General features: G+C 36.5%; 1 protein-coding gene across 1 annotated transcript; it reads left to right on the forward strand.

Annotated features, from left to right (window-relative positions):
- Window positions 1-105: 105 nt before the first annotated feature.
- Window positions 106-12331, forward strand: LOC126194904 (methyltransferase N6AMT1). The gene is made up of 2 exons (XM_049933265.1): window positions 106-573; window positions 11911-12331. The coding sequence occupies exons 1-2, from the start codon at window positions 106-108 to the stop codon at window positions 12109-12111; spliced, it is 669 nt and encodes a 222-aa protein (XP_049789222.1). The 3' UTR covers window positions 12112-12331.
- The last annotated feature ends 573 nt before the right edge of the window (window positions 12332-12904 follow it).

The following is a 12904-nucleotide window of genomic DNA, read 5'->3' on the forward strand; positions in this document are numbered from 1 at the left end:
GTCCAACTGGGAATTTCAGCATGGTGTAATTGTGGACATTTACCTTCTGCACATAGCATTTTTATTAGGAAACTGGGGAACTGATTTTCTGCTTGCTGTTCTAAAATGAGCAAGTATGAATTCAAAATTATCACACCATCACTTTCACATATGTCAAGTTGTGATTTTGATGCTGTTTATGAACCAGCTGAGGATACATTTTTGCTTATTGATGCCTTGGAAGATGATCTACAGTTAATCAGTACACTCAAACCCTCAGTGTGCTTGGAAGTTGGAAGTGGTTCTGGGGCTGTAATTACAGCTATATCTATGTTTCTTGGTAACAGCTGTCACTGCATGGCTACAGATATCAGTTTTGTGGCTTGTAAAGCAACACAGAAAACAAGTCTCTATAACAGCGCAAATGTTGATACAATAAATACTGATTTGGTCAGTGCTGTAGTACTTCGGGGAGTAGTGGACATATTGATATTTAATCCTCCATATGTTGTAACTCCTTCAGAAGAGATAAACTTATGTGGCAGAAGTGATGACATAACACGCTCTTGGGCTGGCGGATTGAAAGGAAGGGAGGTTAGTATTTATTTTATTATGCAAACTTTGTTCCCTTTTCTGTAAATACATAAAAGTTGTAAGGCAGATTTTTAGATTCAGTCACAGTAAGAGTTTTTGAGACATTTGAAGCCATTGTATATACTGATGATATCATTTTTTTCTACAGCTCAGTCACAACAGTGAGAATAGCCAACAAGAAAAGAAAATCTACTTAACTAGTTGCAGCCATAGTTAAAATATAATGCAGTACTAAAATAACATCTTTTATTTAGTTGATGTGGAATATGTGAATTGATTTATATAAATAATTCATTTTTTCGGTTAGTATATGGCACAATTTACTGTAGTGGCTTGGATTTATGTTTTCATGTTTCCAGTGGATGTAATCTGTTGCAGATTTATATTTATTGAACAAAACACACTCATGAGTTGAGGGGGGGGGGGGGGGGCACGGTGAGCAGCAGACACCCCCCCCCCCCTCTTTCCCCAGCGAATCAAATTTATATCTCTACATTACCTGCATCACAAAATTAAAGATTGTGACATATCATTTGTAAGACTATACAGATGCTAACAAATTTATGTATGTAATACAGGGTGTCCCTTATAAAAGTCATCAGGCACATTTTGTGTGATGTTTTGGAAGTACTTGCAATTTTAGTTTTGCAATGTGTAACTGGAGTCAGCCCAAACAAATACTGCTCATCGCATCTTTCATGCAATGCCCAGCATTGATTGAGAGTGTCAGTTTGTTCCCCATTACAAAAAAATGATTTTTAAAAGCAGGATTTTACATGCCCATTTGACAGAGCAATTCAAAGTAGTCTAGCACGATATTAATTTTACCAACATGTATCAACAGGACAGGAAAATACGAGGAATAATGAGTTCTCCAGCAGTGACAGCACTGCCCTGTTGTGCACTGAATGCTACCACCATATAGAAGCATGCTGCTAAGTTGCTGCTGGAGTACCAGTTATTCCTTGTGTCTTAGTATACCTGGTAATATGTATCAGTAAAATGAATGTCAAATGAGCACATAAAATTTCAAATTAAAAATGATTTTGTTTGAAATGGGAAACAAACTAGTGCAGTCCATTGATCCTGGTTGTTGTGTGAAACATATGATCATCAGTATTTGTTTGGACTGACACCAGCTACACATTCGAAAAATGAAATTGAAAAATCTGCAAAACACCATGGAAAATACGTCTGACAACTCTTAGGAGAGACACGATATGTATGGTGTTAGCTTACATTAAGGGCCAGTAGAAGCGGGTGACTAAATTAGTGGATACATTCAGATTAGCTTGTGCAAAATAACTTTGCATCTGTGCAGAAATACATTCTCGTTCTCGCTCCATCCATTAGAAAAGACTGTTGCAGTTGTTTACACTCCGATTTTCTTATTTGGTACTCTAGTCAGAGATTGCTGACTTGTCAAAGTATTGGTCTTACTGACATAAACTGTAATATGATCATTTCCAGACTCACTGTAAGACTGCACGATGACAGTTGCTCTTCATGTTGAAAAATCTCATCGCATACTTTTGGATGTTTTTGTCCTTCCCATGAGTCAATTAATAAAGGAAACTTGTTCCCCCACACGTAAAGTTCAGTCATGTAAATATATTATATCGAGCATTATCTCAGTTTACTTGCATTATAAGTAACACAAAAATTGAAAATCAGAAAGAAAAAGCATAGGGGCTCAATCCCGTGACTATCGGGTTACTGTTACACTCACTTTCTGCTGTGCCAGTCATTACCTCGAGTCATGCCTTACCTGACCCACGCCAAATCTGCTAATTCTTTTCCAAACTTTCATCCATCTGGAGCTCCCAGTGTTGTCATTTTCATTTCTGGCCAAATTTGGACGAAATCAGTGGTGACAAGTAGGTGTCGTTCCTTTGTAAGTGAGATATGTTGAGTATTCTTGAAAACACAGATGTTGAATCAGAGAGTGACTGATCAGATTCAGACAATGATTTTTTGTCAGATACAGCTTTATGACAAAGATAGTATGGTTGAGGGGGAGCTATTGTCAGCAGACATTGCTCTATCTCGATTCTCTCCACAATAGTCTCGGGAGTCAACTGCCACACAACAGTGGAGTTGACTGCTAAAGATGAAATGGAATGGAAAATAACTAACAAGCCATTGCCAGGAAGAGGTGCTGCTTTGAATGTCCTGAAGAAAAGATAGCCCACTCCCTATGTGTGCTACTGAGAGGACAGTTCCATCACCGATGCTTTCTGACTTAGTTAAGATATTCTATGCTGTGTATCTTAGAAAACATACTACACATAATCAAATGCTCAGAAAGAAATGAAAACCATAGTTTGGACTGTGTTGTTGCAGGAATTGAAGGCAATGATTGCTGTCATGTGCTTCAGAGGTGTTCTTTGTGCCACAGATGTTTCCTTAGATGACCTTTAGTTGTATTTTTGGGAACCTAAAAGGGCAGGGATTCCGCCAACTTGTCAGATTTGTTTTCTTTGAAAAGAAGCCATTGTGAGCTCAATACAGTCCAGCAAATAAGTTCAATCTATTTTTGAAAAGTGGAACAAGCTTATGGAAAACTGTTTCCGCAGTTACAATTCTGGTGAAAATATTGCAATTGATGAGCAGTTACAGATAAGTGCAGGTTTACCCAGTTTAATCCAAACTGACCTAATAATTATGGACTTAAATTTTGCTTAGCTGCAGACATCAAAGTACATTTGCAGTGCATTCCTATAAGTCAGTAAGAAGGAAAGCCAAGCATACAACTATCCATTGGGAGAGTAGTCATTCTTTGCCTTGTGGAGCTATTTCTAAACCAGGGAAGGAATGTAACAACAGACAACTTTTTCACATCCTTTCATCTTGCAAAGAATCTTCAAAACAAGAAAGTATCATTAGTGGAACAATGAACAAGATTTTCAATCCCCAGTTGCTCGATAAACAACTGTTCCGATTTATTCGTCCATCTTGGGAAACACTGATAAAGCATAATGCACCCTGGCAGTATGCCAAGGGAAGAAGAGTAAGATGTTGAGTCACAGATAGGCACAATGAAAAGACTGTCAAACAAGCAAGCAGTATGCCAAGGGAAGAAGAGTAAGATGTTGAGTCACAGATAGGCACAATGAAAAGACTGTCAAACAAGCAAGCAGTATGCCAAGGGAAGAAGAGTAAGATGTTGAGTCACAGATAGGCACAATGAAAAGACTGTCAAACAAGCAAGCCTTTGGCCAAATGGCCTTCTTCCCAACTAGACAGTACACACTCACACATGCAAATGCAAGTCACATACACATGACCACTATCTCCAGCTGCAGAGGCTCATCAGCCAGAGAGTGTGGTCGTGTGTGTGAGAGAGATGCACATTCGTGTGTGTGTGTGTGTGTGTGTGTGTGTGTGTGTGTGTGTGTGTGGTGTGTGTCTTTGTTGTTGGTTCCCCCCCCCCCCCTCCCCCGCTCTCCTAATTTGGAAGGAGGTCTTTTTTGTGGGCCTGTCTGACTCAACGTCTCCACTATATTGTGAGTAGCAATCTATCCTTTTTATCATATTGTCATTATTCCATCCCAGATTTTCCTTTGTTTGCAGAAGAATAATAATAATGCTATTATCATAACTCTACATCCTGAAGTGTCAGGGAGTAAAGAAAGAAACAAGAAACTGTTTCCTTCTGTAATACCATGGAATTTGATGTGGTTTCATTGATCAAATGATTCATAAACCCTCAACTGTGGTTGCTTGCAGGAGATACAATAACATAGACAAGGCGCACTAAATGTATGTATCATCCACAACCAAATGACCAAAACTAATCTGAAAAGGCAAGGATACATTCTTGAGCTTGTAGATGAATTCATGGGCAGTAAAGAACAAAGAGCAGGACAACAACAAGAAATTGAAGAAGTGACTGTATGCGTGGTTTAATGCATCCTTTGTCTGGCAGCAAAGAGCAGATGACAAGGTTAAAGATAAATGAATCTGCTCAACAGTACTTACTTAGTTAGATATTCTATGAATCATTGTACATTATAAATTGTAATGATATGGAACAAGTCATTTTACATTCATATTACAAATTAATTTGTTAATATGACTACATGCTGAACATTCATAGGGTACTTAAAAAATACGCAGATGTGAGTTAGTAGTTCCTACCCACCAAATTTTAGAAATTACAATAACAGAAAATCTTCTGTGGTACAGAAGGAGTTGTCAAGGAGAAACTTTTTCAAGTTGTTTTAAAATTTTTCTTGTACTAAAGACAATCTTAATGTGTAGTAATGAGTGTCATTCTTCCTTCTGTTATTGCAATTATGTACATCATTGTTCCTTTTGAACTGTAGTGGCTAATTTACAACCGACTTCATGAGGGAGTAAATATACCGTGAAGTAGCAGTTAGAATGTTCAACTCCTTAAACAGATGTCTTCAAGATATCATGGGTGAGCACTACATATTATTCTTACAGTACGTTTTTGAGCAACAAAGACTTTCTTTTGTAAAGACGAGTTACTACAGAACATTATTCCATATGACATTATTTAATGAAAGTATGCAAAATATGTCAACTTACTGATTTTTCTCTCCCCAAGATTTACAATGATTCTAAGTGCAAAGTTGTTTTAGAAGTTCCAAAATGTGCTTTTTCTTGTTTAGATCCTGATCAGTATGGTAGCTTAAGAATTTTGAAGTTTCCACCCTATTTATTATTTCCTCGCTATGTGTTACATTTATCATTGGTGTAGTATAGATGTACAGCACTGAATGAATGTCTTGTGTCTTTTTAAAATTGATGGCGAGACCAATCGTAGAAAAACAACAGTACACAGTGCGCAAATAAAGGATTGCTGTCTTAATGACACATCACAAAAGTGATGATATGGCATACTGAATTTAAATCCACATATCAAATATTTAATTACTGACTTCCTTCCCTGAAAAATAAAATAGCCACCGTTTGTCTGATTGATGAGTTTATCAGGCTGTGGGTGTTGCTGTGCATACCATTCTTCGATAAACGAATTGACCTTGAAAAGTATTAATTTAGTTTCCACCTTAAGTAGTGGTAGTAACACTGATTCAGACTTCATTTTAAAAGATGCTGGACCTGTTTGAAATGAAATGCTTAAAACAGCAAGACACAATATATGATCGATCTGATAGCTTTTGAACAATGTATGGCACCCATCCTGAAACACCTTTTTCTGTAACAGAAAATATATAATATAAAAACATATGTGAGAAATCTGTAAGGTGCAACATTGATTGTACTCACAGTTGCAAATAATTAATTGTTGTTCAGAGTAAATCAGAAGGAACAAGCAAAATTGAAAAGTAAACAGGAAATCTTTCTAGTGTTTTGACAACTGATAGTAGCTTCTCCTTATGTATTGATACAATTATCATAAATTGTTTTAATGATTTATGTTATCATTGCTTTTACTTAGTTGTCAGAATGTAAACATTTTTATCTTCAATTTGTACAAATATATTTCATTATCATAGAAAGAATAAAATAAAAAAATATACATTGTATCATTTTACCTTGTATGCTCTACCGGACAAATCAAGAAGCAAAAGAAGTGTCATAGTGGAATACGCAAAGGTAATAACAACAAAGACATCTGTGAGAAATGTGAAAAAGCTGTCGATCGAATATATATATAAAGAGTACTGTACCAATAATCTGTTCAAAGTTAGACTTTGGTATTTCAAACAAATGTGAAATAAATTAAGAAATATTAGGAACTTTAGAAATAGGTAACATTTCTGTTTATAAATTTTGATATTTTGAATCCAAAGCAGTAATCTACAAATTCTAGATCTTAAACTACATTCACACTCTGGAGACCACTACAAAGTGTGTGGCAGAAGTATGTGCATGACATACTGAAGAATGGAAAAATGAGTCTCACTAACTATTTCATGGGCAAAATAGATGGGGAGGGGAACTGAATTATGATAGATTTGAAATAATATTACAATTAATAGGTAATTATAATTTTGTGACTTGTTTTAGTTTACAATCTACAGTTGACTAATACCAGCAAATGGGAAATATTTTTCCCACTGGCACTTTTCATCATGAAGAAATATGATGACAATATCTATTTTTTAAATTATTTATTGATGTGTTCTCATAAAATATTAGGAAGAGTTGTAAATAACACACTACTGAGTAAAAACAAATTATTTCCCAAGAAACTAACAAAAACATTAATCATACACAGTGGGACATTACTAGCTGTGGATGAAGGTATTTTGCCCCTACGTTTCATATTAGAATATCCAGCAATGAGCTGTCACACTAATTTGGGACAAAATGTTATCTGATCCTGGTTTGGCGTAGAGCACTTTTGAATCTTCCACAACAAAAAGCTGTTTACTATAGTGAGATCAGTCAAGAAATAAAGAATTCAATGCCACCAATTGACAGAATGTCTACCTAGAGCATATCTTTTTCTGTTCCTCAAATCTGTCGACCCTACCCATGATTTTGTTATAATCAGCCACAACTAATTGGTAGAGTACATGTGACTATGTCTCATCTTCATTCTTGCAAGTGACTGTTGTTGTCTCTCATGGATCATGAAATGTGGACAGCAATGTGACAGCACAGTTGTCCATTCACTTTGCAGCTGAGATGGCACCTTTTATTTGAAACTGAAAGTCTCCACTTGATAACCTACTTTAGTAGGGACACCTTTGTGATTCAGTTTGGCAGTTCCACAGGAGTAAACACCTTTCTTCAGTAAGATGGACATCAGCCATGGTGATCTAAAAAAGTTGTCAAACGCCACATGTGCAGCTCTCTGATGCACACATTGTGTTAGTTTTAGGACTACTCTTACCTCTAGTGAGTAACCATCATTGTTTTCTTTTGATTTTCCACTATAGATATCGAAATTCAGTATGTATCCTGTCTCTGCGTCACATAAAGGCCGCACTTTACCGAGCGAGGTGGCGCAGTGGTTAGACACTGGACTCGCATTCGGGAGGACGACGGTTCAATCCCGCGTCCGGCCATCCTGATTTGGGTTTTCCGTGATTTCCCTAAATCACTCCAGGCAAATGCCGGGATGGTTCCTCTGAAAGGGCACAGCCGACTTCCTTCCCCATCCTTCCCTAATCCGATTAGACCGATGACCACGCTGTCTGGTCTCCTTCCCCAAAACCAACCAACCAACCACACTTTATATCCCCTCTTGACAAGTTTCCTCAGCTTCATACTGGAGCAGCCTTTGAAAGCAGTTGTGCTCTTGTCAACAGACAGGAAAGAGGAGTGGTTGTAATTTGCTTTGAAATTCTCTAAAAGTTTTGTTGAAAGAGGTCGCAGTTTGTGAAGCTCGTAATGCTCTGGGTGGCTTCGAAATTTCTGATCCTCGTTGTTGCAGTGGATGTTCTCAACATTTTTTTTTTTTTTTTTTAAATGTCTTACTGCTCGTTACTTCTGCTACAGCATCAGCTCTTAGAATTGGATCTGAACTCCAAATATTTGACAATGCTGGAAGTTCATGAATGAATGCCAATAATAATAATAATAATAATAAGGCATCCAATAAATGCCTGCATCTCCCTTATGTTTGTAGGACTCCATCCTTTTGTTTTACCAACATTCCCCTATTACAAAGGTCTATTTTGAGTAGCATACCTATTTTATTTCATTTACGATTATGCTGAAAATATCATTATTAAAAAGTTTTGAAAAATAGCATAGTTCTTGTCACTTTACTGAAAACATGTTTTGAAGCAGCACTTTTTACTGAATGACACCTCTCCCCTTCACTGATAAGAGGTGAACAGTCATCACCCCAATCTTCAACACTATGTTGATCTGAGTCGTCTTGAGTCCCTCCTCCTTCAGCCAGGTCATCTACACATTCCTCATGCACATAATCACATAGTATGTGCGACTATACTGATGTGGCACAAAACGATTCATCCGAGCTGTTAAAATGGCCACGGGCTCCAAAGTCACATTCTGTTTCAGAATCGCTGTCATGCTCTGGCAAAGAAAACAGAATATTCAGAGTCTCTTCCACATGCTTTAGGTTACTGAAATCTAGTTTTTCAGACATCTGTAAAGGTAATGCTATGTTCAGATATAAGTAACTACAATATCTAAGTATATCATCAGAATTTGAAATAAATCAGTACAACAATATGCTGTATTTGTGTAAACACATGTCAGTAAGTAATACTCACTGAAAACTTACTTTTCAGTGTGAATTTGCTCATGAATTTAGCCCATGAAGACATTAGGTTACAGTTATTCCAAGGAAAAGATCTGACTGACAGGGTCATGAAAAAGTCAGTGGGAAGCATGCTACACACCAAAAGATATTGTCATAACTTTTTGGAATAGCATCACAATTACCCAGTAATCAGTTATGAACGTCAAAGAAATATATTAAGATGTTTCTGTAATGAATATATTGTTAAAACTTACCTTTAACACAAAATATAATGAAAAGAAACCTAACTTTTCTGACAAAACAGCGCCACGGACAGTCCCCATAACACAACAATCAGAAGTATTGGCGAGAAACGGAAAATGGTGGGTGGTAATAAGTTCATGAGGGACTCCTACAGATGGCAGCATGTCATTATCCATGGAAATCTGCATTTCATAGAAGCTTTTTTGGTACTTTTAAGCTGGGAAGTATAATTCCCAGTGTCTACGAAAGGGTTCAGATATTGTGTACTTTTAAGGCATATTTCATTAGGGCTCAAAATGACCCATTCCTACTGTTCTAGGGGTATCACAATTTTCACTCATCTAATTTTAAAGAATCGCTGTGTCATAAGGAGCAACCCACAACAATAGCGAATTGGTGGTGATATATGAAACAATAGTTAATACGTAATCCTGGCGCTGTCTTCTGCAATTTAATTTTATCTATATCTGTACTCTACAAATTACTGTGAAGTGTGTGGTACCCATTGCACAAGTTAATAGGGCTTTTTACTCATTCCATTAAAATAAGCAGTGCAGGAAGAATGATTGCTTAAATGCATCAATGCATGCTGTAATTAGTGTAAATTTGTCTTTGCAGTTCTTAGGAGTGATAGATATGAAGGTCCAGTGTAGTCTTAGATTCATCACTTAAAGCTGGATCTTGAAACCTTGTAAGCAGGCGTCCTTGGTATAGTTTGTGTCCATCTTCAGCTGTATGCCAGTTCAATTTCTTCAGCATCTCCACGACACTCTCCCATGGACGAAACAAACCTTTAACTGTTTGTGCTGCCCTTGTTTGTATACATTTAATATTCCCTGTTAGCTCAAACTGGAACTGTCTTAAAAAAACATGATAATTTTAGAATCAATAAATTGTTTAGATTTTACACAGTGGAGTTGTAAACATGCTCCACAGTCAGCATGAGCAGAAAATAATACATTGAAAATCTGCACTAGTATTAAATAAACTACTATTTATCAAAGAAGATGGCATACTTCTAATTAGTAGGATGCAATCATGTACTGCTACAATACTTCACCAATATTGTCAATGAATGAACATTTCTAAACAAGGCAACATACAACAGATCCAGCTTCAGATGATTAACTAACAAGCTTTAGTTTTAGAACACGAAAATATTGAGACAGTGCTGGATAAACTAAAATATCTCAAATTGATATAGCATATATGTCAGGTACGAATGTAGTGCTTCTACAAACAGCTGCACCATTGGTAGTGACCCTCATGAAAAATATGTTGCTTAGAGTGTGTGTCATATAATTCAAAAATATCTAATTTAAGTCTGCGGATTGGACATATTTGCACAAATACGGACCATGGACACTCCCTAATGATGAACATGTCTAGTTTTGATAAGCTCCTAATTCAGTCCAATTATGCTTCATTGAAATTTGCTAGATGATGAAATGCAGCTATGTTACCAAGTAGTCTGATATTTTCTAAGAAACAAGAATACTGACCTGACATGTTCAGAAAGTCTGTAAACCTACATCGGTCCTACACACGAGCAATATCCAAAGATGAGTTCACAAGTGTTTTGTAAGCAATCTCCTTTGGAAACTGGTTGCTTTTTTTCTGTTAGACTACCTATGAATTGAAGTTTGCTATGCGCTTTAACTGTCATTGAGCCTTTGTGTCCTTCCATTTTATACCACAACAAGCTTGTCACACTAGGTACTTGTGAGTGGCCATGTGCAGTTCTGACTTATTAATATTGTAGTAAAATGACATGTTTTACATTTCATGAGTTACACATTACATTTCTGAACATTTAAAATGAGTAGCAAATCTTTGCACCTTTTTAAAATCTGACTGAAGATTTGTGTAGCTCTTTTCAGACAGTACTTTATTATAGGTAGCCACATCATTCGTGGAAAATCTGGGGTTAATGTTAATATTGTCTGCAAGGTCATTAATATACAACATGAACAGTAGTTATCCCAACACCCTTCCCTGGGGCATGCCTAAAAGTACATCTCTCGATAAATCGTCATCCGTGCTGCATCCACCCTACCAAGAAAAATATCCTCAATCCAGTCACAAATTTCAGTTGATACCCCATGTGATTGTACTTCCAATAAGTGTACGTGTGGTACTGATAGTGAGTCAAATGGCTTTATACTTCATCTATCGGACTGCTTGATACAAGACTTTCACCATGTCAAGTCAGAAAAGCATGAGGTGCATCTCATATGATTGATGTTTTCAAAACCCATCCTGACTGGAATGGAAATTATTCTATTTGAGATACGTCATTACATTTGAGCTCAAACATATCGGTGTCAGTGATATTTGACAGTAGTTTTGCGCATCACTTTTTCTTCCCTTCTTGAAGATGTCTGTGTCTGTGCTTTCTTCCAATGCTGGGCATGGCACATGTCTGTCTACTTATTCACATTGTTCATTTCCTAGCTACTCAAAGAACCTAAATGGGCCATACTCAACATAGCCAATCGCTCTCAGGGATAACTGACTAACACCAGCTTCAGACAAGCTAAGAGAGTTTGAGGCTGCAACCCTAATGACATTTCACTCAACATGCAGTGCTGGACTGTGTCAAAAAAATTCTGTTAAATCAAAAGAAAGAAATTGATCACTTAGAAAACTGTTACCAGTCTGTATTTATATGGTGCTAAAGAGCATTACAGGGAATGTAAAACAGTTTAAGAAACTTTATACTGGATCCTTTCTTGAAAATGGAATCTCTTTGGATCAGGGCATCAGTTATTTAATTAAACTGTTACAGATACAGATACGCTAAAAATCACAGTAAATGTTTACATGGTTACAATTATGTCACATTGTATTTCATATATTTACTCTGTACTTTTGTAATATTCTATTTAAACTGTTATTTATTTATTTTTTCACAGGTGATGGATCGTATTTTCTCACAAGTGCCATTACTGTTGTCAGAGACAGGTGTCTTCTATCTTCTGGTTATTTCTGATAACTGTCCCTCTGAAATTGAAAAAATTATGAACAGTGTGGGATTTTCAATGCATATTCTGATGCAAAGAAAAATCAGAGGTGAACATCTTTTGGTTCTACGTTTCAGAAGGGCTGCAGCTTAGGGAGAGTGAAGTTGATGTTTTTCAAAAAATATTTTGTATGTTTTCCAGTATGCTGTTCTTGGTTACAGGAATTTCTTAATTTCTTGTTTTTGTCAAAAGATTAGTAACTGATACATTCCTTCTGCAACCAAGCAGAAAACACAGAATTATATTTTACTCAGAAATGAGAAAAAATACTACCTGGCTGTCATGAAGTGTTTGTTAAAGTAATAAAGAATATGTAAGACAAAGTTGTTTCATTTCTAACCTTTTGCATTTATCTCTTTCTTTCATCCTCTTAACATGAATTGGGTGTCTGAACAAAAAGAAATCTTAATCCCAAAGAATGTAAAATGTTGTCTAAACTGCCTTTTGACAGATGATGTACCTGTTCTCTCTGTTACAGACATCTGGCACAGCTTTATGTAAATATTGTTACTTAGCTGATTATTATTTTATTCAGTTCATTCAACTGTGTTACAGTATTATACTGCTCATAGTTAAATTCTGATAATTTTAGTGGAGTGCAAATACGATAGCAGGTATGTACGTGTTCCGAATGGAGCGTACTTTGTGGTGTTCCTGGTAAGCAACGCAATGGGCCAATGTTTCTGCTTTCTGTAGATAAATATAAAAGCTAAGAAAACAATTGCTATCACTTCTTAAATAATACTTATCATGTTTGCGAAGTGCTGTCCTAAATGAATGCTACAAAGACTGAGTATCTTTGTCATACCTGTACCGACATGGAAATTAACACCAAATGACCTTCATGCACCCTGATTTACATGCTTAAGGCAGAGGCAGCAAGATA

Source organism: Schistocerca nitens, chromosome 7 (assembly GCF_023898315.1).
Source record: "Schistocerca nitens isolate TAMUIC-IGC-003100 chromosome 7, iqSchNite1.1, whole genome shotgun sequence".
NCBI classification, from domain to species: Eukaryota; Metazoa; Arthropoda; class Insecta; order Orthoptera; family Acrididae; genus Schistocerca; species Schistocerca nitens.

What these genes read in the sequence shown, in the direction of transcription:
- LOC126194904 (XM_049933265.1), top strand. Translation starts at nt 106, where the DNA reads ATGAGCAAGTATGAATTCAAAATTATCACACCATCACTTTCACATATG. An exon ending in GCGGATTGAAAGGAAGGGAG is followed by an intron (nt 574 to 11,910) that starts GTTAGTATTTAT and finishes ATTTTTTCACAG; the next exon opens with GTGATGGATCGTATTTTCTC.